The following is a 24,779-nucleotide window of genomic DNA, read 5'->3' as shown; positions in this document are numbered from 1 at the left end:
CGACGGATGGTGAATTATGTATTAAGTATTCGACATTATAGATTAAATTAAAGATTATTAATATATTATCAGCAAGGGTTATACGAGGAAGGTTTTATCTAATCCATAACGTCTGCAGTATATATTATATGATACTGTTACCGTTATTAAAATAATAATTCGTCATTAGTTAGGTTTCTTGATTATAGAACGTTATCAATGATCACATCTAATCTGCTCAGATCTTGACATTCCAAACATTAATATTCAGATTATATTTCCTAAATCTATGATCAAAATATTTGTACGTCTTTTTTTTCATTAATTATTCCGTACATTGAAATCCTGAAATTAAGATTTAGTCATAAATTTAAAATTGTATGTGAAGAATACTACTATTTTCTATTATTAGAAAAATATTTAAATGAATTTACCGTTGGAATGGTACGTCTACGTCATTTAGAATATAGAATAAATGAATTATTATGTCAAAAATAACAAAATTATTAGGGGGCGCAGTGGTTTCAAGAACATGCCACGTTATCGCGGACTAAGTGTAAAGTTTGACCTGCAATTTTCAATATATAGTATCTTTTTATTTTATTACGGAAACAAACAGTATATATATATATATATATATATATATATATATATATAAGAAATTTTATAAAACCAACAGAGAGAATGGTTGACAAAAAAAAGATTTAAATATTATTTGGTTAGAGGAGTATTAAACTTGACTGACGCAGGGCGGAGCATTAAATTTTGGAAGACATTATTACTAAAAGGATAAAAATATATAAGAAATACATATCAATATATATATATATAATGTGGTAAAATAATAACTATTTTTTAATTTCTACTAAGCACACTAATTATTTTAAAATTTTCAAATAAAAACACATAATTTATCAATTATATTAAATAAAAATTTATATTATTTATTTTTCTAATAACTATAAAATAAAATAAATTTTAATATAACTAGTATATTTATTAATATAAAAAGTCACACATGCATTATTAATCATATCACCAAAAAATTTAAAACAACCATTTACATTACCAAGAAAACAAATAACCTTATATCTATCACGATCGGTCTTTAGCATATTTAGTTGTATTCTTCACCCTTTAATTTCTTTATACAAATAATATAATAACTAATGATAATTTAATTTTGTTAATATATTTTTTCAATATTAAACAAAAATATGGTATTATTTTTTATAACAATCATGTAAACGAAATTTATTAAAATATATTTAATTTAAAAAAAAAAATAATTCGCGCATCTCACGGTTCACGAGTCTTTACTTAGTTATCAAAATAGTTGTATCATTAGTATTATTAAATTTAATATAATAAAAGTATCAACTACGTGTAATATTTATTTCTAGCATATTTTCTTCTTCCATGAGTTTGAAGTCATATATATGATTTTTCTATTTATGAATCAACTCGTGTGAATAAAATTACCCGTGAATATATGTAATTAACATATCTTTTACTGATAAAAAGAATGATAAATAACCAAATTTTGCATTCATTTCTATATCTAAGGATATATTTGTACATATAATTATACAATTGTGTGTAAATATATTTCTGCTTTTCATAAGATTAATATCATATTTGGCAGTTACAATGTTTAATCTAAACTGTGACTTTTTATAGATACTTTTTGAAAATTCTATCCATATAACACAATATAACAATCTTGAAAATAACGACAAAAATTATAGATTTCTCTCTGTATAATTTTATTTTTGCACAAAATAATGAATTATAAAGATCTTTTTATAGGATATAGAAAAAATAATTGTATTATGTTAAAGAGCGAGAACTTCCAAAAATACCTACAGAACTTGATCTTTAATTGGTTTCAATCATGAAAGAATCCAGATTAATATTAAAACCCAAAATATCAAATTATATTGGTTCATATTATTTCCAACATATTAAAAGTAAATTTTAAAATTAAAATATATCTAACCGAATTTACGTGTGACTCAACATTTTGGTTCGTCTTCCTATTCAGTTTTAAAAAAATTCAGTTTAAAAGATACTCCACTAACCACCGGTTCACCAAAACAAAAGGATAGCTTTTACAATTCTATTGGACCGGTTCAACAAAAAAACTCTATTGGAACCGATCAAACCGAACCGGTATTATCCATTCCGATTGCCGGTTTGAACGACGTGGCTACTAAATAAAATACCTTTGATTAATCACAAAACTTTTACACAGAGATATGTACACTTATATTGATACATTTATAAGGTATATATGAAATTATGTAGTTTTTTACGCAATTCGTGTATAAAAACATGTTACTTGCATCATTAAATATTTTACTTACGGTTAACAAAAAAATATATATTTTACTTACGTAAAAGCTGAAAATGATGTTATCCGATAGTAATTTTATGAATATAGCTTATGACACTGACAAAGTTACATCGACATATTTCACGTTAACAGCATATTCGAAAACCAATCATGTGATGTGTGTGTGTGTGTGTGATCATGTACATCCATGTACATACATTAATAAATATATATATATATCTTATGAAGTTGATCGTTATTTACAACTAAATTATAAAGTCTATCAAAGTTCATTTGCAAACCATCAACTTAGGCTATAGAAACTTTTACACAATCATCATCATAAAAATACCTAATTACTTTATATATGAGATGAGAGAGTGCATATAGTCTATATATATATATATATGTTAGGAGTTTATCAAAGCCAGAGAGCTCCAGCATCTTTGAGTAGAGGGACCAAGGAGCCATTGATGTGGCACGCCATGAGAGTATCTACGCCTCCGAGGAACTTTCCTCCGACGAAGATCGCCGGAATCGGCGGCAGCCTTCCTCCTCCTCCGGCGCCTCCGGAGAGGTGAAAGAGGACCGCGAGGACGTCGCCGGCGGCGGAGGAGGAGGGGAGGAGGTCGAGCTCGACGATGGTGGGGCCGACACCGAGGCCAAAGAGGAGGCGCTTGACGACGGTGCACATGCAACATCCGCTCATGCTGAACACCACCACCGCGTTTTCTCCGGCCAGCCTCCTAACCATCTCGTACGCCGGCGGAGGAGTAAGAGCCAAGGCGGTGGAGCTGTAATCCCCCGCCATAGCTCGCAATTCTCCGGCTGATTGTTCGTCGATCGCTTGCATCTCTCTCTCTCGATTTTCTTAGGGTCTCGTTCTGTGACCTTTTTTAGGGGTTTTCGGGTAATAGTGAGTGAGTGAAAGAACGAGAAAAAGGAAGGAATTGTGTATATATATATACACACTCGCGTCGGAAATATATGTCATTTATCTCTGGAAAAAATATATATACACATAATTATTTGGTGGAATATGAATCAACAGATATACCCACATTTATAGATGCGTGTGTCTGCATGGAGAAATGTATATTATAAAAAAAAAACATAAACAGATACATATATAAGAAACTTGAATATATATGATACGAGAAAATATCTGAATTTTAAAAGATATGGATGAGCCCTATATATATATATATATATATAAACCCGCATATATATATGTATATATATATATATATTTTGTTAAACATAATATATGTTTGTAACCCCGAATGAAACGGATGTAAAACATTTGTTAAATTTGGGGAAAGATGTGTGTAATTTAATGGGAGATGGGTTTGGTCGAGAGTTGGAGAGGGAATCACCGGCAAAGTCTGAGAAAAGCACTGCAGAAATCCTCCCGCTGCTTGATCCAAACCTCATTTCTCAGTCAACGTACTGACTTTGTCTGTTGATCCACCTCTTATTTCTCCATTTCCCATAAATTACCAAAAATAATTAACTATATATATATACATATACATGTACATATACATATATTCTCTTCCAAATATCCATATATATATATTATCTGATCGGAACCATGTCTTTTGATATCACTAGATCTATAATCTCGTTAAATAGATCTTATCACTAATCTTTCAGCGTATATAATATTGATTGATATAATTTGATACTCACCATCTATTTATAATTATATATATATATATATATATTGCTTCTGGTGTATTTCCCCAAATATATTTCGTGATTACGAGTCACACACGCACATATACACTTATATATAAATCGCACTCCAAACCACGAGATCACTTATCATTTCATGTAATTCTTTTGCAGATGTGGCAAAATTTTTATGAATAAAAAGTTGTAAGAATATAGATATAAATAGATTCCATTTTCAAGCTCATGTGTACTATAGTATAAACTCATTATATTTACATGCTTCAGACTAATGCAAAACATATTCTGACAACCTGGTCAAAGAAATCAGAAATTTGAAGTCATCACAAATTCTTACGTATTAGAAACTTGAAAAGCCTGTCCACTTCAGTTTTCTGTTACAAAATGCATGGAGACTTTATTATATACCCAAAAAGAATATACGTTTCTGTATATACCATGTATATAAAAGTTATAATATAAGCACCAAATATGGAATATAACTACGTATCATCGTGCTGGTCGGACATTTTAGCAGAAGTATACATAACAATCTGAGGCTGGACTTGAGAATATGGGCCAGGCCCACTTTTGACCCAATCCAGAACCAGTTCCAAATTTGACAAGAAAAAGAAAATTTTGTTATAGTCTTAACTCGAATTAAATAATATATAAAATTACTTACATAATAATTAATTTAAAAAATGAATAATAATCTTTTTAAAATTAAATTAATTGTATTTGGATCTAATATAAATTAATAAAAATTCGCATAAAAATAATTTAGAAAAAAATAAAAAATATAACCGAATCAAAACAAAATAAAACGATTTAAAATTATATAAAAATAGATTAGATATAATTTTAATAAAGATGATCTAAAAATAAAAATCATGCATACATATATATTATTTTTTTCTTCATAGGTTGACAATTCCTAAAAACCGAACATTTTTTTTTAATTTTGTCTAGTTCTTCATATATATTTTTTTCGTGGTGGAAATAGAAGGAAGAAAAGAGTGCTTCTAAAGATAGCGAAAGGCCTTTGAGAACTGTCTAGGCTGCTTCATATACTAATCATTTTTATAACTAGTTTTAATATAAAAAAATTCGAATACTTCATTTCGACATAAAAATTTCCGAAATAGTAATAATAAATAATTCAATATGTTCCTTTCTTCATGGAAAAATCCAAACCCTTTATTTACAAAAAATTTTGTGTGTCGACTTTATACTTTAAGAAAGAATAATGCAAATACGAGATCCACTCCTTTATATTTTATATTGACAACTTAACAATACATTATACTTTTACTACATATCATGTTTCCTTTTACTTTGGATTTGGATTTGGACCATTGCATGATTTACTCGTGCATTGAACCGATTAATATACGAAGAATGTCTAAAAATATTGGAATGATAGATTAACTTTCAAATATCTTTGCATATTTCATTTTCAAATATCTCTCCTTATTTCATCATAGCTTAGCCGGCAGCTTTTATATGAGTTACAGAGAGTATTTGTAAAAGGCATGGTAAAAAAACAATGCAGTAATTGGAGACCATAGTCATAATTTAGTTACCCGTTGTAAAATTTTCCTTGAAATTTTGAAGTCATTTCGATTGGCAAAATTAATAATTTGAGATTGGAAAAGCGATTATAACTGCCGTGTTCGTTGAATTGCCCGATTATTAGGTCCACAAAAAATTTAATAATTTAATGTCGAATCATTAGGTTTCGAGGCATTGTCTTCTTCAACCTCTCTTGGTGTTGTCTTGCAGTAACAAGCGTATAAGATAAGCTGTAATGCTCCTGATAATGTTCCTAACCCATTCCCAATCTGCAAAATCCAATCAATGATTAGATTTCACAATTACTTCAAAATAATCGAAATTTTTTCCCGTGATTTCCATCTTTTATATATCTTCATGAGATATGATTACGATTCCAAAAATATCGTACATTAGTCCATGTAGGTATGCGTGTGTGTATATATATATATATATAAGTAATTTTTCTTGTATGTTATAACATTTTTGTGTGTGATATATGCTTTACCTTCGTTCAATCAGATTAGTTGGAAAAAAGACGCATCATTAAAACAAAATAAAAAAAGGGTAGGCGTAAGATGACAATGATATCCAGATCATTTGTTTTAATTTTTACATGTTATGGATTTTTTTATTATGATTACTCGTAACTAATTAACTATAATAATTTAACTTGAACTATTATATGAAAAAAAAGCCATTTATTAAGTTGTGTTCAAGGTCGATAGTTAATTGAAAATACGCAAAGAGTATTCCACCTCAAGTTCGAATCATATCTCTATCAAATCACATCTTCATCGATATAAAAGATAATTTAATTTTTATATATAAAATAAAATTGTACAGAAAAGATATATATTATATAGCTATGATAATATATTTAATCCAATTAGATTTAAATATTATTATTTTTTATTAAATCTATAAATAATTTGGAAAAATAATCAAAATTTGATATAAATATCATATATAATAAAAATAATCAAATTAAAGCCGGACATATTAAACTATAATAGATTGTTTTTATTATTTTCAAAATTTTAAAATTTTTATTCTTACTGTAATTAGTCTTATTGTTATACAAGATTTTAACTTTTGAAGTTAGTATTAAAAAAAAATTAATGATTTTTTTTGTTGCTCTCGTCAAAACTAACGAATAATTTACAGAAACTTTTTGTTCCATAAAGTCGAAAATCTAGACGTAGTATATATTCGTATGAATTGATTAAAATAAATAAAATTTTTATTTCATTATATTAATATATTATATAGCAGTCGATTCCATAATTAACTAGTTTATAATTAGTGCATCATAATCTGTCCTACTCATATGTGTGTGTGTGTGTGTAAAACCGAATTTATAAGATTTATTTCAAAACTAACGATAAAAATTAAACAATTTCAAATCAATCAAGATTTGGGTCCACAAATGAAGGCACACATGGCACATGATTTTGGACTGTATGTGATGCAGTGTATATATATATATATATATATATAACACTCGAATTTGATAATTCTAATGTCCGTTTTTACCTCTATTTTTTTTTTTGTCTTTTTTGTTTCTGATTCAAAATTCAAAATAAAATAAATGAATGCAAAAAATTGCTTGATTCAGCCTCATAACTGTTTCACAGTGTTTCCGTATCGGTATATGTGACAATATATTTTTTTTTTTGGAAAATCGGAAGAAGAATTAATTTAAATATGTAGATGTTAACAAAATAGTTCTGGAGAACCGATGATGAAATATTATTATTACCATAACGTCGAATTAAAATTGTAAGCTACAACGAGAATATAAAGAACGCTTTATTATATATACGTATCTACATATTTCCACAAAACCGGATACATTTCACAAGGTCCATATCTCATGCGACATTTAATTATTTAAAAAAAAGACAACCATTCCGATGCGTATGCAAACACGTGTGCGTGTGTGTATTTGTATATATATATATATTAGATAAAATAAATTTTAGCAGAGACCGTATAATACATGAATTTGAATAAATGTATTAATGAAAAATATAAATTCTTAAAATTTTTTATAAGTACATAAATTTTACTGAAAACACCAATTATATATGCAGATTTTCAACATAATACTAAATAATATAATAAATATCACGCCATAAAAAATAACATATCCTAAAAAAATAAACGTAGCTCTTAAATGCAAAGCACGAAATTTTCCGAGTTTGAAAGGTTTAAAAAAAAGGTCCGACTTCCCACGTTATAATGATAACTACAACAGAAGAAAATAATCCAATAATAAAAAAAAAAAATTGGTATTTTGGATTTTTTATTTTTTATTTTTGTGGTAAGTGAAGTCGTCGGCGTCTTCCTTTGTCACTCTGATATATTGACTCACCAAACTTGTATGATTCTTCTCATTTTTCCCTCACTTTCTCGACCATTTTCTCGGAAAGCACAACAGGATAGAAAGAGAGAGAGAGAGAATGGAAGGAGGGATACATGGAGAAGGAAGTGCAGATGCATCAGCTTTCAGAGAATGTTTTGCTCTGACATGGAAGAACCCTTATGTCCTTCGTCTCGCTTTCTCCGCCGGTATCGGCGGCCTTCTCTTCGGCTACGACACCGGTATGCTTTCGTATGTACATACACAAATACACACACAACTTCGCATCTATCTGTGTGTGTATGTATAGATATGGTTGCTTCTCTTTCTAGTTCGAGGATCCTTATGGGTGCTGGAGAACTCGCACATACACGCATATATGTACACACACACATATATATATATATATATATGGTTGTTTCTCTTTCTAGTTAGAGTTTCCGCATGTGTACTGAAGAATTCAAGCACACACATATATTTATACATACGCAGGGGTGATATCAGGAGCTCTGCTTTACATTAGGGATGACTTCGAAACTGTGGACAGAGAGACTTGGTTACAGGTTCATTTAAATTTGATTTTCTTATTTCCTATACACACACACACACATATACATATGGGTAATCTTGTATGTATAATAACAAACAGGAGAGCATAGTGAGCATGGCGATAGCCGGGGCCATAATCGGGGCTGCCGTCGGGGGATGGGCCAACGACAGGTTCGGGAGGAGAAGCGCCATTCTAGCTGCGGATTTCCTATTCTTCATAGGAGCTATGGTCATGGCCTTTGCTCCAAACCCAGCCCTCCTCATTGTCGGCCGTGTCTTTGTCGGCCTCGGTGTCGGTATGGCCTCCATGACTGCTCCTCTCTACATTTCAGAAGCTTCTCCCCCCAAAATCCGAGGTGCCCTCGTCAGCACCAATGGCTTCCTCATCACCGGCGGACAGTTCTTGTCTTACCTCATCAACTTAGCCTTCACCAGGGTAAGTCAGACAGTACAGTTCAATCACAACACAACTCTGTCTGTAGAACTAGTTTCAGATGCTGTCTGATCAGAATACCGAGATGTTTTTGGTAATACCCTTTTCACCAAAACTGATATTTTTCAGTCGTATCTGGTTCGGTTTGGTCAGAATGTGAAAGATGTTTTGGGTACTGATCTGTTGTCTTTGTTCAGGTACGGTATACATGGAGATGGATGCTTGGTATTGCAGGGCTTCCAGCTCTTCTCCAGTTTATATTAATGCTTCTACTCCCGGAGTCACCCCGTTGGTTATACCGAAAGGTATTTCCTTCAAGTTCCTGTATAAGTTTTCAACCGAAATGTTAATTCTTTTTATGGTATTAATCAGAATTTTCGATGTAACAGGGAAGAGAAGAAGAGGCGGAAGCGATCCTGAGAAGGATATACCTGGCTGAAGAAGTGGATAAGGAGATTCAAGACCTGAAAGACTCGGTTGAATCGGAAATACGAGAAGAAGGGTCCACTGAGAAGATCAACATCATCAAACTGTGCAAAACAAAGACCGTTAGAAGAGGCCTGGTTGCCGGTGTTGGCCTTCAGGTGTTTCAACAGTTTGTGGGCATTAACACGGTCATGTACTACAGCCCGACCATCTTTCAGCTGGCCGGTTTCGCTTCAAACAGGACAGCCCTTCTCTTGTCTCTTGTCACTGCCGGGCTCAATGCCTTTGGCTCGATTGTCAGCATTTACTTCATCGATAGGACAGGAAGGAAGAAGCTTCTGGTTATTAGCTTGTGTGGAGTGATATTGTCACTCGGAGTTCTGTCTGCTGTTTTTTACGAGACAGCGTCTCATGCTCCTGCAATCAGCCAGCTCGAGACATTCCGGTTCAAGAACAATACCTGCCCAGATTATAGTACGGCTAGAGATGCTGCTGGTTGGGACTGTATGAAATGTTTGAAGGCTTCTTCTCCATCATGTGGGTTCTGTGCTTCTCCCAGTGGAAAGGTAAGACTCTGGCAAAACCCGAAACATCTGAATTCGATTTTCCACCACTTATATAGAATTCTCAGCCATGTTTTTGGATTCTGCAGCAACTCCCAGGTGCATGCTGGATCTCAAACGACTCGGTTAAAGACCTCTGCCAGAGTGAAGACAGGCTGTGGTACACGAGGGGGGGATGTCCAAGCAGCTTTGGCTGGCTTGCCCTTGCGGGCTTAGCCCTTTACATCATTTTCTTCTCTCCCGGGATGGGAACGGTCCCGTGGATAGTGAACTCCGAGATCTACCCTTTACGGTTCAGAGGAGTCTGCGGGGGAATAGCCGCAACCGCAAACTGGGTATCGAATCTGGTAGTGGCACAGTCGTTCTTGTCATTGACGGAGGCCATAGGGACATCTTGGACATTCCTCATCTTCGGGGTGATCTCTGTCGTAGCTCTGGTCTTTGTCTTGGTCTGTGTCCCGGAGACAAAGGGTATGCCGATGGAGGAGATCGAGCAAATGCTGGAGGGAAGAGCTCTCCGGCTCAAGTTCTGGCAGAAGAGACCTCAACCTGTCAAGGAGAAGAACCAAACAGTGTGAGAAACTAAGAAAACAGATGTAAAGATTGGAGACTGGATTTATCTATGTAATGGACACACATTTAGAACCAGTGAAGTTAAATTGAAACTGCTCCTCTCTGTGATCGGTTGGATAGCTTATAAAAACCAGATCATGAACACTTGCACCAGATGAAGAACATTAAAACCTGAGTGTTCAGAAGTCAACCAGAAAAAATCTCCTTCATAGTTGAAGGCATTGCCCAAAACCCAATCCAAGAAACTCGGAATCGATATGAAAGATTATAACTTTTACATCATTCATAAGTCAACCAGAAAAACACAAACAAAAACAAAAAGCATAAGCAAACTAACAAATAGCATTCCGAATTCTCGTCAGAATAACAGAACCAAAATGATGAACACAACAACAGTTAAGATAGGGTAATAAACCGGGTAAAAATCTTCGTCCCGGTTATGCAAATCGTTGTCTCGATTTCACACAGTTCATCAAATATGAAGCATTTTAACTAAACCCCGAAAAAATGCCCCGTACAAGCAGAGAATGCAGGCATCATATTTGCTCCAACGTTGAAAAGACATTGGAGAGAACAAAACATGGTCCTCATTTGCTTGCTTTCACTATCCGCAGATGTAATAATATTCACATCATGAGGTAGTTTACATTATCGTGGTGGATTCGTTTCGAACACTGTTTCGAACACTGTAGCCATCGGATCCATGAGGAGGAGAACTCAACTCTCCGCAATACTGCGGTTGATCGAACAGGTTGGGAGATTTGTCTCTGTGTCTTGTCTTCTTCTTTTTTTTATGCCTATCTTCTTTCTCCGGTCTCTGTATTACGCCCTGTTATCGTCAATGCTATATGATATTAGTAACAAGATAATAGGCTCATCAATGGAATTGGGAACTTGAGAGAGCTTGTGCGATTCATTCAGGGGCCAAAAGATCGGATTTTTGCACACGTCGTGAGAGGGGGAATTTCGGAAATGAGACATCTAAGAAAGTTTCCTGAGGACTCTGTTCATCTTAGATTGCTCATCTCAAAACCAAGAACTTAACAAATGGTTTGACCTTGAAGATTATACTACAGGTTGGGGAACAATGAATCGGAGGGATTCAATGCAAGAATGACGAGGGAACCAAAGGGTATACTCAAATCCTCCCTTTGAGCATCATCTTCCGACGTTTAGTTTAATATCATATCTGATTCTACATATGAACACTGGTAATCCTGCTAGGAAGTGAAACGACTCCTGAATCGAAATGAGTTATCACAGTTTGATCCAGAAATGTACCTGAGAACTCAGAGCATGATCCGAATTCAGAACGAGTTCATCTCCAGACAATAAGTCTTTCTCTTGATCAACATCTTAGCCGCTGTGCCAAACGGCTCCTCGAACGCGCCAGACACCCAAGAAGTATCACATACCTCTTTCTTCGACTCGCTCGGCCTAATAACCACCAATGTCGCCCCTTTCAACACCATTCCGTCGGGCAATTCCAATTGCGGCGCATACCACAACCTCATGTTCAATGCTGGTACCAGCGTCCGCTTCGAAGCAGAGGATATAGACAAGGGCTTAACTCTAAGCTCCTCAAGCTGTCCTCTATTCATACTCAGAACTCCTTGTCCATCTGCATCCGACAGAACCAGACGGTCTAGTGTTTTGTGTTCTCTGATGATCGGCTGAAGCAGGTAATGTCGTGCCGAGGCGGCGATCAAGGAGCTGATCGTCCAAACTACGCGGAGTTTCAAGCCGCCATTGGTGTAGAACGACTCAGGTATGTTTCCATTGTCGTCAATGGAGGCCGAATCAGCAGAGTTCTCGTGATTTCCGGCGGGATTCGCTCGAGTCACCGAAGATGCGCCGAGAATCACGCAATTTTCCAGCGTGGATCCAAAATCGGCTCTCCATTTCAGCAAAACCCCGTCGTCGATCCCTAATTCACCGCTCGGTAACTCGATTCTCAAAAACCGAATCTTATTGAAATTCCTCAGAACCTGCGTCGGCGAGTGGTGCGTGACTTCGCCCTGCTCGATCTCGCCGCGGCCATTGTCCTCGCCGAACGACGACGAGCGGAGGTACGATCGCTTCGGGCCCAGAAACTGACCCAGCGCCTGAAACGGCTTGAAAATTGGGCCGAAGACGACCCTGAACAAAGCCGACAACGAGCCACCGACGACGGCATCACCGAAGGCGGATGAGCCAGGATCTTCGGCGGAAGAGGAATCATCGTCTGAGATGACACAATCGACGCAGACGAGAACGTTCTCGGCCAAAGGTACAAGGGAGTGGAATCTCCGGGAAACAAGGCAACATCGTCCGAGAACCTTGACGTCAGCGATCTTCTCCAAAACGAGGAGGATGAGAGAATCAGGGAGCCGGTCGAAATGGTCGACGGCGGCGGAATCTAGGGCTTGCACGGACTCGGGATGGAGCCGGGAGATGTGATCGGGGAGAAGATCATACGACATGGCTGTTCACAGAGAGAGAGAGAGAGAAGGAGTGTTGATTTTGGAGAGCGATCTACGGGGAGAGAGAAGACGACATGGAAGAAGAAGAAGAAAGATCATGCACGGGCTTGTCTGTAATCATAGGAGGAGGAGGAAGAAGAAGAATTTAATTATACAGTAATTGATTGGACTATAATTATATACTAATTAATTTTGGGAGTTTAATAAGAAACGGTTGGTGTCTATATATACCCAAAATTCGGTGCATATGATTCGATTCGCACATTGATTTTCCATTTTTTTTTAATTTTATTTTAATGCTATGTCAAATTCGATGACCATATACATTTGATATTTGTATTCACATATATTCGGATAATTCATCAATATCCAATTAGTTTAACCGTTCCACGGACATGAAATCTTCTATATAAAAATGGGATATAATAATTTTCTATGGAAAATCTAAAATACGCCTCAATTTATATATTAAATATTGTATTTTATGAATTTTAAAGAAAAATAACGTGACAGCGGGTCTTTAAATAATTAATTAGAAAAACGAACCATATATTAAGTATGGATAACAAACTTTTGACACCATTTTAGAACTGCTATATTTGGTTGTAACAAAACGTTAGGTATCATTGCAATCAAGTTGGTGCGTGAAAGCAAAATTTCACTTGCAAGCCCACCAAAAGCATTATCGCTAATCATAATCATTAATGCTTAAAATCCATTTCGATTAATCATATAATCAATTACCCTCGTAAAATCAAATTCAGTCTACCACAATCCCATATTTTTGCGTAATTAAATAGTTAATCAGAGTAATTGTACTTAAAAACAGAGTTATACATAATAGTGGACGTGGATTTTATATTTGTATATATTAATTAAATTTGTGATCGAAAATAATCTGTATCAACGAAATTAATGGAAAATGTTTTGGCATCATTTATTACACTAACCCGTCCAAAAATGCCAATTCATTTTAGATTATGCTCCGATTTTCGCATCTAATGCTTTCACGTGTCATATCATGTGCAATATGATAAAGTTGATTTAGATAGAAGTGATGGCATTTATCAAGTTCTGTAACAAAAAAGAAAAAGATTATGAAATCTATATAATATAAAGTTTAATTTAAATAAATAAAACCCACTAAACCACAACAAATCACCAGACGCCGTGGCCGTCGTGTGTTTGTGTGTATGTACGGTGCCGAGAGATCTGCACGGAATCACCATCCTGCGTGTCTTTCTTTAATTATTTTCCGGGTCAACCTCTTTTATTTTATTTACTGTAAATTTTAGTAAAGATATTTTTAATTTAAGTTTAAGAAAACTAGAACATAAAATATCCAAGAAATTTTATTATGTATAGAAAATGAAGGGGGAAATTAAAGAGCTTGATATATATATATATATATATATCCAATAAATATCAATATATATATATATTATTTTAATTTACAAGTGCAGATAGGGATGAGACGTGTGCATGTGTTTATCACTAGATTTGGTTGGAATTTTTCCAAGCATTTACACATAAAAAAAAAGTCTCAAAGAAAATGGGACCAAAAGACTATCTGCTCTTTAGAAAAATACAAATTCTAAGGATAATGTCTCCTTTATGGTTTCCCCAATTTAATGATTGAAAGCTACTTATTATTATTATTATTATTATTATTATTATTATTTAGGGTTTAATCGTTCTTCTTCGATGCAAAGTCTATAGAAATAAGAATGATACTTATGCAATTCTCGTATACTAATATTTTTTTTTTAAAAAATGTTTCTCCTCCCCCACCGCAGATATGAAACATTATTTACAATCTCCTAAAAAGTTTAATATATCAACTCTACAAATTCAACATTTTTTTTCTATATTTTAGTTTTTTTTTTTGCTGGAAAAGATTATGGGCCATAATGGGCTGTCCACCAAAAACGTACAATTGGGCCTATGATCATGAGAGCCCAATAAGGCTCAAATCATATGGCCCAAAAATCGGGCTGCAATCTTCCAAGAAAATACTCTCTGTGACTAACAAAAAAAAAATTATAAAACACTTTTCTTTTGAGTGACTAATTCGGTGTTTAATGGAGAAAAAGAAAAGTATTATCATCTTTGAAAATCTAAAAACATAAATATAAAAACAATAAATAAAATAACAAAATATTATGAATGGTAAGGGGACGAGGCTTGAACTCGGTCTCTCCGCTTCTGCAGAAAACTTTGAAGTGATTTTTTTACGGAAGCTACATGGAGTGGATGATGATGACGATGATGGTGACCATGATGATGTGATTTTGACGTTGACCTCTCCTCCACTAATCCTCTACTCGCTAGCGATATTATCTCTTTAAACTGCAATTATTAAAACAATTTATTTAATCAAATTGAGCCACACACACAAAAAATTAAATAAATTATATATATATATATATATATGCAGGTACCTGAAGAAGGGTAACATCGGAGACGCACATCTTTCCATTGTAGAAAATGGTCATTCTCCTTAGTTCTTCCTTTTCCGAGCTATTTAATTCTTCCACATTCCTTCAAATCATTATGGAATACAAATCATCATCATTTTTTTCGATACATATGTGTACATATATAGAGAAATGCATGTATATATGTGTGTATATTTGCATATTTTGAGTACCGAGATCAGGTTTTACATATGTTATATGCATGTATCAGGTATAAATATAACTGCTATATATAGCCTTGTTCGACCGCACAATATCATGTAAATATATACACACACGTGTGTGTATATATGCATACATATAGGGAGAGACTTACGAGCTGATGGAATCAGAATCAAAAGATGAAGAGAGAAGGCGAAGTTCCAAGTCGCAGTTTCTCTCCATCTTCGTCGTGTTGGGATGAAACCAAGAGGACTAGAAGAAGCTTAGATACGTATCGCTGTAAGTAACGGCTCAAGTGTATAGGACATATATGTATATGTGTGTATATATGCGTGTGTGTGGATTTGATCTTACCAAAGAGGAAAAAAAGAAAGATTGTGAAACACACACGGGTCGAACACAGCTTTTTATAAAGCTAATAACTGCGGAGACTTGGTGTTTCGGACAAAACTCTCTATCTGATTTTTCTTTTTTCTTTTTCACGTGTTAAATGCGATATTATTTATTCTTTATTGGATTGAAAACAATATATATATTTAATTATTTTCGAGGTTTGCCCTAAAATCACGTTGGCGGTGTTACCTTTACGCATGCAAATGAGCAAATTGACAAAAAAAATGCGTTTTTTTGTAAAAAAAAAACGTGATATCTTAATATTTTTAATATCGTAAGTTTTTGAATGATTTTGATCTTATTAATTTTCTTATTTTTTTTAATCTATAACTATAAGCATCGGTATTTCACGCGTAAATATATCTAATGTCAATATGTCGTTGACGAAAAAACGTTATTGTCACAACAACCTATCAGGCCAAGATGTCTTGTCGTATTATTGCAAATTACGGTTAGACATAATTCCAAGTTTTTAAAAAAACGTGTCTTGGAATCGGTCGTCATTTGAACTTTTCTATGTATCTACAAGTCCAGAAAAAAAGAAAATATTCAAAACAAATGCGCATATATATATATATATACTTTCATTACGTACACCAGATACATATACGCTATTTATATAAATAAAAATACACTGTTTACAAATAATAAAAAAAGGTGCAATTAATTAATTCAAAATTAACCCGAGTTCATATTGATATTACAGGAACGGTAAGTTCATTTACTCTCGACATTTGGTGCCTAACCTGTTTAGTACAATGGCATACCTATACTAAGCTCGTGCTCTGTTCGGTCCATCATCTAACAAAAAAAGGAATGTGAAACTTTATTATATAAAGCTTGTGGTATATAATTTTTTTATTTATAAGTTATGGATATTTTATATGTCGGCAAGGATCTTTTCATGTGTGTCAAGGAGATGCTTATGTTAATAATAATAATAATAATAATAATAATAATAATAATAATAATAATAATAATAATAATAATAATAATAATAATAATAATAATAATAATAAGAAATGTTTTCTAATAACAACACGAATAAAAATATCAAACGAATCCTAAAATTAAGAGTCTAAAAACATTGAATCACATATCAGTTCAATTCGGTACTATAGATTTTTTAATATTTTTACCGTACATTGAATATATATACGCATGTTTATCAAATGAAAAACAAAAAGGAACAACGACGGGGTCCGTTGGTTGGTTGTCCACCATCCATTAATTATCTAATTTAATCTCGGGCGGTCAACGACCAATCATTTTGGATGTAATAATTCCACGTGGAAAATGCAAAAATAATAAAAATAGTACGAAGTTTCTATAGATTTTACACAAAAAGAAGAGAAAAAATAATGACATACACATTCAGATTTATTTATGAATTATAGCATAAGAAAAGAATCTTTTCTTTCTTAATTTTGAATTTCAAGATTTGTTGGAAATATTCAATACCTTTATTTTTAATTTTAATAACAAAATCAATCTTTTATTTCTTACTTTGTAGCAGACATGAACAAAATAATCAAGGGAGAAAATTTAGAAAGAAATAATATACGACGAAAATAAATTAAAAGATAATTGATACAATTGACATTTGATTTTGTACTCTGGATAATCTTGTCAATCACTTCCAATATTTTTTTTAACTTCTTATTTGCTTCATCATCTCAACATAAAGGAAGATTCTACAAGTGACCCTAGAATGCCAAGAACTCTTAGGCTTAGATTCTTGAGTGTGGAAGAAAAATCATGGTTTCGTTTCGGGGTTTAGGCTCGGGGGGCCACGGTCAGTGCGTGACCCTCGGGACCACGGCCCTCGGGTCTCGACATAGCAGGATTCTTGACAACAACATATAGAAAGATGAGCATGGTTATACCTACAAGTCTCATGACCATGGCCATTTAGCATCTCTCCATGCAAAACGACATGCTCCAAAATTACCACAGCTTCCAGCATTGAACCCATCAACTTCCATGATTTCGTCTTGATCAGACTCATCTAAACCACCACATCGAAGTTTTTGATCACGGAGAATGGCATCTTCCTTGTATGACGGGTTTGAGTATCTCGGGTGTTGGATGAATGACACATTCTTCCACCACAGCTTAAGTGCCTGAATGAAAAAACGGGAGTACAAAAATGGCGGGTTTAAGACCATACCATCCAAACCCGAGTTTATTACACTTAAGATCCTGTTTAACTATTTTTGAGTTGATACTCACATGCCAATATATCCATATTGCAACCTTGTGAGGCATCAGCCAGAAGAAAATTGCATGATCAGACACTCGTGTAGCATATATGTATATGTGTGTATATATGCGTGTGTGTGGATTTGATCTTACCAAAGAGGAAAAAAAGAGCACTTCAATTGAGACGTGTAAATCATCACCGGGATCACTGGCTCTGATTTTCCAGTTGCCAAGCATATCCTGCAAGAGCATACGTTTCTTTTAGAGATGAGTATCCAATCATCTCATAGCGTATAAGGCGGCTATGAAAAACTGAAAACTGCCTAATCCTAGTGACAAAATGCATTAGGAGAGACGGATTGTTCAACAAAAGGGTCAACAAATATCAGGGAAATGGTGTTGTTGGGGGCACGGCTAGCCGAGATATTACAAAGTATCATTTAGAAATAAGATAAAAGCTCTCCAGAACGGGAAACGATCAAAGAGAGAAAAGCCCGAGAGAATATATACCATGAAAGGACTGACTTGTAAAGACTTAGCAATGAGGTCAGATTCTGGGTTGAAAACGAAAGTCACCCTTTCGCCCCATGGTGTATTTGTAACCTACACACAGAATCATCCACTGAATAAGCAGAGAGGAAAATGATGTTAAGCATTGTCTCCAACAAACTTCTACGAGAGATTGTGTTTAATATCAGAACCAACAAGTTTACAAACAAGAAAGTATAATCGCGTGGACACATCAAACAGAATATATTGCAAACTTTTCGGGTCATTAGAACAGTAAACATGTTCTACGGTTGTTTCAAACAAGGTATCATCAGTGCAATCCCCTCACCAGTAAACTATACTTTAGAGCAACTTAGCTAGTGATATTCGGTGAAAGTTAAGGAGCCATTCAAAACCGATTGAAACAAGAAAAGCAACAGGCTAACTATCGATTCAGAAAATATTTCTCTGCACATTGGATGAAGAGCTCTCCTACCTACAAGTATCAGTAGACAACTTGAATTGGAAACGACGTTGTAGTATGCATCTACGGTGACATCAGAGTGTAGACAGACGATTGTTAAGGAAAACAACAAGAAAAAGGGTTTGCATAAGGATCAAGAACTGTGTTGTTTCCATCAGCAGAACAAATCCAGAACACAGAGGAGCAGAAACTAAAACCAACAAAAGCATACCTGAGCAATGCATTTCCTTAATCGCCGGCTAGAACCTTCGATATCATAGCAGTAATACAAACTCAGGGGATTCTGCTCGTACCCGACGCTCGGAGGTATTGTCAAGAGAAAACTGCAGCGAATCAACATCAAGAGTCACCGTTCTTGGATCACATCATTACATAAAACGTCTTGCATTTTGTCAATTGGCAACGTAACATCCATTATCAAACACAGACGGTAACACCAGAAAGACAGCTTTTTTACGGAAAGCGACGCTAACTACACATGGGTTTTCATTGCAGCATTATCTCGAACACCATACAGGTTTACGATTTCGCAAAATTAAAGGATTCAACCTACAAAGTTTCAGGGAACCGAGAAATGAGGCTTCCACAGTAACATATTCCTAGACATCGGAAACTTCGCCGCGTAAATGCATATGCCAAATTAAGAATGAAATCGACGTAGAACAAAAAATTTGACATACATGGGCCCGGTGGTATGAGCAACACGGCGAGCGTCATCGGCGGAGAGGTGGTCTGGCGGCGCGTCAGGCGCGTGGTCGAGGTCGAAGAGAGCGTATCGGACGGAGTAGCGGAAGGAATGGCGGACGGGACGGAGGCGGTCATGCCAGACGGTGCCTTCGTAGAGTGTGGTCGCGGCGGCGCGTGAGCCGGAGACGCGACCGAGCAAGACGCGAAATGGGAGGAAGATGGAGAGGAAGAGAGATGTCGTCGAAGTGCAGAGGATTGAGCATAGGAGATAGATAATCTCCATCTCTCTCTCTCTCTCTCTCTCTCTCTCTCTGCGTCGTCGTCTTCTTCCTCGTCTGGCAGAAGGACGAATGTCTTGGCTGTCAAGAGTGCAATGCCTGCAATCCTTTTGGATCCTATCAAACTCATTTATCTTAATCGAAAATATTATTTTACCTTTTATTTGATTCTTCTTCCGCCACATTTTTTTATAATAAATAAATCGTTGAGGCGTGTCACCAATTTTAGTCTCTATTTTTTTTTCCTAATAATAATAAAAGAATATGACATTTCCACAAATGTAAAACATATGTTTTAGAAAAGTATGATATTTGCATTTATATCCACTTTGAAAACAGCTTCTACTATTTTTTTTTCCATATGGATCAGAAGAAAAATATGCAAAATTTCATAGGGGGTGCAAAAATAAAACAAACCCTTAAATGTAAAAAAAAAAAAGAATGATAAGATTTTGGTTGGTGAAGTTATAATAATTTTACAAAGTAATGTTTGAACCGTATATATAATTTCATTTACCATAATAATAATAATAATCCACGTATATATATATATATTATAGTGGTTAAGTACAATGAACCTTCTCCATTCTTTTGAGCTTTAGTTTTTTTTTCCCCCTTTGATTGTTCCTTTTTAATGGTGCGAAAATATAGTTTTGTTTGGTAACAAACAACAGTCCAACTCTACCGTTTACTTAAGAAATGTAATGTAGTGTAATACTAGTAAACCTTGACACTAAGGTTGGACCAAATCAATGATTATATCAAAATTTATTTTAAATAATATGATATGTTGTTTAATTTAATAAAATTCAAGTACTTGAAATATTTAAAACTAAGAAATAAAAAGATTGCCTTAAGAGTCAAAAGAAAAACAATTACGTAATTAATAAATGTTTGAAAACTATATTATTGGAGATGGGCTCGTGGAGTCCAACGTCTTTCTTACAGTTATGGGCATTTACCTTACTCCTAATGGGCTGAGGCCCATGAGACCCACGAATTCACCTTTCACTCATTCATAAATCAAACTATTAATAGATCACACATTAACATGACATCCATTTATATTTAATAGTATTTACTATTTTTTATTATAACTATATTGACATATGTAACATATATTTTTTACTAATTGTTTATTATAGATAATATATTATATAGCTGCGGAATTCAGTTGATGAAACAATATCCATTGGTATTAATAAGTTTATCGAACGTATATAAACCCGTTTGTTATAATTTTTTATTAAATTAAATTAAATTAATTCTAATGTTCGTCGTAACTAGATAAATATTAAAAATCGAGCCATTGTATAATATCAAATTTGTAGGATCTTGGTTTGGTCGGTCCGAGTTGGGTAACCAAACGCAGATGAAAATCATCATTAAATTTCTCCAATTAAATTCATACACGTGTCGAGTTTAAACTATTTAAGCCGCAATGGACGAAAATACCCTCATCACACATGAGTGCGGCCGCAGGGGATCATTTCCATCGATGAAAACTATGTAAAAGAAATGTGTGGACGATTAAATCGCCCTGGCATTAAAAATAATAACTATAAATTTATAAGAAAGAATTCACAGTTTTTTCGGTTCTTCGATTTCTCCGCTCTCCACACTCTCTATATCTGCATTTCGGTTGATTTGATTATTTCTGTGTAATTCTTCTTCCATTGTCAAGGAGCTCTGCTGTTTTTTCTCTCTGATTTTCTCGGAAAATGTCTGCGATACTCCAAGGAGCTGGAGCTGCCACTGCTCTGTCGCCGTTTAATTCCGTTGATTCTAAGAAACTCGCAGCTTCTCGCAGATCGCTTCCAGGTTTGCCTCTCTTCCTGATCTCGATTTTGATTAGGTTTTCGTTTTCCCAGGTTCTTGCTTGATTTTGCGAGTTTGAAGCTGATAATAACGTGGTGAGAATGTCGCTATCGCTCGTGGCTTGTGTTGATGTTTGAGGAGAAATGCGGGACGTTAGGGTTTTGATTTGAGAAATTTTAGCCTATTCCTTATTTGGTTTGACGCAGTGAGGGTCGGAGGATATATTGTGGCTCGATCTGGTGTGAGTAAGAGCTTCCCTTCTGGGCTCAGAGTTCGCCGGTCTGAGCAATTGATCGCAAATGCTGTTGCGGTATGCGTTTGTCTATGTTTCTGTCTGATTTTTCCCTCTTCTTTTGTATCTCCATTGGGTCTTGACGGGATTTTGGTTTTGTAGACAAAAGCGGATGGTGCTGCGAGTTCTACCTCGTCGAAACCCGGGTGTGTTCTTTTTCCTTAATCAGAGGATCATGAGTCACGAGACATCTTTGAAAAGTGTTAGGCTTTTTGGTTATAGAACCACGATACTGGAAAGATCTCTAGTCCCTTGCATCTCTTGTCTAGATTCCTTTTGTTTTTTGCTGTTCTTTGGTTGGATTTGGCAACCTGTGATGGAGTGTTCCTGTAATGAAGTCATAACCCCAGGTTCGATTTACTAGGAGTTCAGTTAAACTTGAAAAGGCATGGTTTACCTCCAATTCTGTCATCACCAGGATGTAGTGTTTGTCGAACATTGGCTCATTAGTGCTTGTAATCTACAATGGTCATAATGCTACTTAGGGAACTTGAAATGTGTAATGGTGACAAGCACAACTTTCTTGAGTGCATGAATGTGGAAGCCGATGAACTGTGGTTGGAATGGATGCATTGAGTGCATGTATGTCAACAATTTAAGGGTGGGTTTCCAATTCAATCATCCAAAGAATATACGATGACTCCTATCTAGCATTAGATATAGTATTCTGCTTGAACAAAGTCTGGTTTTATGGTTCTTGCCTCTTTTTTCACAAGTACCCTTGTTCTTCTTGCTAGTTAAAGAGCATTTCACTCATTGACATACCAAATGGACAAGTGAAAGTGGAAATATCTAAGGATTCTAAACTACTTGCTGACATAGATTTATCCCTGCAAATTATAATGCTTAAAAGTCATAGGACCTTCTATCTAATTGTACCTACCTTCCCAAAATCCTACAAACCTATCTTACTCTGTTTCTCCATCCATCATTTCCTTTTATTCGTTTCTGTAATGTGTTTTCATTTTTCGCTTGCTCTGTGTGTCTTGCAAGAGAAAGATTCTTCTTGTCATCATTTGCATGTATTCACTAGCGAGGTAACTAAGCCGTGCATGGTGATTTCTTCATATTCCTATGTTCTTTGAGACACAAACTGATTCTTCTATGCTCAGGTTCATCCTTATAAGGTTTATGGCTTTTCGTCGCATCGACATTATAACTAATTTAGCTAAAAAATTCCTGCAGGCATGAACTATTGCTCTTCGAGGCCCTCCAGGAAGGTCTCGAAGAAGAGATGGAGAGAGATGCCCGTGTATGTGTTATGGGGGAAGACGTAGGCCACTATGGAGGCTCATACAAAGTGACCAAAGACTTGGCTAAAAAATTCGGTGACCTTAGGGTTCTCGACACCCCGATTTGCGAAAACGCGTTCACGGGAATGGGCATCGGAGCTGCCATGACAGGTCTGAGACCCGTGGTCGAGGGTATGAACATGGGATTTCTCCTCCTGGCCTTCAACCAGATCTCCAACAACTGCGGGATGCTTCACTACACATCCGGCGGCCAATTCACCATCCCGATCGTAATCCGTGGACCCGGCGGAGTAGGACGCCAGCTCGGGGCTGAGCACTCGCAGAGACTGGAATCATACTTCCAGTCCATCCCGGGAATCCAAATGGTCGCCTGCTCGACCCCTTACAACGCCAAAGGCCTAATGAAAGCGGCGATAAGAAGCGAGAATCCCGTGATTCTCTTCGAGCACGTCCTTCTCTACAACCTAAAGGAGAGAATCCCGGACGAGGAATACGTATGTAACCTCGAAGAAGCCGAGATGGTAAGACCCGGAGAACACGTGACCATCCTAACGTACTCGCGGATGAGGTACCATGTAATGCAGGCTGCAAAGACACTAGTGAACAAAGGGTTCGACCCCGAGGTCATCGACATCAGGTCGCTGAAGCCGTTTGATCTTTACACGATCGGGAACTCGGTCAAGAAGACTCATCGGGTTCTGATTGTTGAGGAGTGCATGAGAACGGGAGGGATCGGGGCGAGTTTAACCGCCGCCATCAACGAGAATTTCCATGACTACTTGGACGCTCCGGTGGTTTGCTTGTCGTCTCAGGACGTCCCGACACCTTACGCCGGGACCCTCGAGGAATGGACGGTCGTCCAGCCCGCTCAGATCGTCACCGCCGTCGAACAGCTCTGCCTGTGATTTTCTTTTTCTGCGTTTGCGTTTTGGTCTCCAATCTCGCGTTTCTTTGTTGTCATTGCCCGTGGAGTTGTTTTCTGTGGACTCGGTAAGCATTTTCTCCTTTTCATCTTCTCTCTTATAAGTGTTTGCTCACTCTCTCAGTTTAGTTGTTTATTTATTTTCTTCATTATAAAAACTAAATTTTCATCATAATATTTAAAACTGATGTTATTACATTTTATACATTTCCTTTGATCTATATATATAGAAGTATCGTTGTAACATATACGTAGCTTTCTCCGAAATAAAAAATATTTTTTTTATTACAATACCCCAAAAACCAAACCGAAAGCCTTCTACAAATGTAACCATTTACAGGACCAAAAAAAAAGACATACAATGTTTTTTTTCCTTTACCATTTGGCAGATTTGCATTTAGCAGCTCTT

General features: G+C 35.4%; 7 protein-coding genes across 9 annotated transcripts in view; 2 read left to right on the top strand and 5 right to left on the bottom strand.

Annotated features, from left to right (window-relative positions):
* Positions 1–2,735: 2,735 nt before the first annotated feature.
* On the bottom strand, positions 2,736–3,206 carry LOC104812678 (glutaredoxin-C9-like). Its single transcript, XM_010539955.1, has one exon. It carries the CDS (start codon positions 3,165–3,167, stop codon positions 2,736–2,738), a length of 432 nt encoding a protein of 143 aa, XP_010538257.1. The 5' UTR covers positions 3,168–3,206.
* A 4,695-nt stretch (positions 3,207–7,901) lies between these two features.
* On the top strand, positions 7,902–10,545 carry LOC104812676 (probable inositol transporter 2). The gene is made up of 6 exons (XM_010539953.2): positions 7,902–8,149; positions 8,400–8,470; positions 8,557–8,892; positions 9,087–9,194; positions 9,279–9,881; positions 9,968–10,545. Exons 1-6 carry the CDS (start codon positions 8,008–8,010, stop codon positions 10,454–10,456), a joined length of 1,749 nt encoding a protein of 582 aa, XP_010538255.1. The 5' UTR covers positions 7,902–8,007; the 3' UTR covers positions 10,457–10,545.
* On the bottom strand, positions 10,338–13,082 carry LOC104812677 (F-box protein At1g30200-like). 2 transcript variants are annotated; one of them, XR_771628.1, is made up of 3 exons: positions 11,733–13,082; positions 11,099–11,280; positions 10,338–10,427 (listed from the first exon to the last, which is right to left on the bottom strand). XR_771628.1 is itself a non-coding variant. In XM_010539954.1 (2 exons), the coding sequence occupies exon 1, from the start codon at positions 12,911–12,913 to the stop codon at positions 11,759–11,761; it is 1,155 nt and encodes a 384-aa protein (XP_010538256.1). In that variant the 5' UTR covers positions 12,914–13,082; the 3' UTR covers positions 10,688–11,280; positions 11,733–11,758. The 2 variants fall into 2 exon arrangements, 1 of the variants encoding a protein (XP_010538256.1); XM_010539954.1 differs by lacking the exon at positions 10,338–10,427 and having other exon boundaries at positions 10,688–11,280.
* Positions 13,083–14,821: 1,739 nt separating this feature from the next.
* On the bottom strand, positions 14,822–15,976 carry LOC104812674 (protein TIFY 5A). Its single transcript, XM_010539952.2, has 3 exons — positions 15,707–15,976; positions 15,355–15,454; positions 14,822–15,262 (listed from the first exon to the last, which is right to left on the bottom strand). Exons 1-3 carry the CDS (start codon positions 15,772–15,774, stop codon positions 15,074–15,076), a joined length of 357 nt encoding a protein of 118 aa, XP_010538254.1. The 5' UTR covers positions 15,775–15,976; the 3' UTR covers positions 14,822–15,073.
* Positions 15,977–17,566: 1,590 nt separating this feature from the next.
* LOC104812673 lies at positions 17,567–20,209 on the bottom strand. The gene is made up of 5 exons (XM_010539951.2): positions 19,801–20,209; positions 19,332–19,443; positions 18,658–18,750; positions 18,178–18,387; positions 17,567–18,068 (listed from the first exon to the last, which is right to left on the bottom strand). Exons 1-5 carry the CDS (start codon positions 20,088–20,090, stop codon positions 17,841–17,843), a joined length of 933 nt encoding a protein of 310 aa, XP_010538253.1. The 5' UTR covers positions 20,091–20,209; the 3' UTR covers positions 17,567–17,840.
* A 1,441-nt stretch (positions 20,210–21,650) lies between these two features.
* Positions 21,651–24,545, top strand: LOC104812671 (pyruvate dehydrogenase E1 component subunit beta-3, chloroplastic). The gene is made up of 4 exons (XM_010539948.1): positions 21,651–21,906; positions 22,110–22,213; positions 22,298–22,341; positions 23,381–24,545. Exons 1-4 carry the CDS (start codon positions 21,807–21,809, stop codon positions 24,351–24,353), a joined length of 1,221 nt encoding a protein of 406 aa, XP_010538250.1. The 5' UTR covers positions 21,651–21,806; the 3' UTR covers positions 24,354–24,545.
* Positions 24,546–24,608: 63 nt separating this feature from the next.
* The window catches only part of LOC104812672 (nudix hydrolase 25), a 2,836-nt gene continuing 2,665 nt past the window's right edge, over positions 24,609–24,779 (bottom strand). For both annotated transcript variants that reach the window (XM_010539950.2, XM_010539949.2), the window contains exon 7: positions 24,609–24,779. In XM_010539950.2, coding sequence (XP_010538252.1) covers positions 24,746–24,779 — 34 coding nt within the window. In that variant the 3' untranslated portion in view covers positions 24,609–24,745.

Source organism: Tarenaya hassleriana, unplaced genomic scaffold, assembly GCF_000463585.1.
Source record: "Tarenaya hassleriana unplaced genomic scaffold, ASM46358v1 Cleome2, whole genome shotgun sequence".
NCBI lineage: Eukaryota > Viridiplantae > Streptophyta > Magnoliopsida > Brassicales > Cleomaceae > Tarenaya > Tarenaya hassleriana.
Note: the sequence above shows the minus strand (reverse complement) of the source record. Positions and strands in the feature narration are given on the sequence as shown.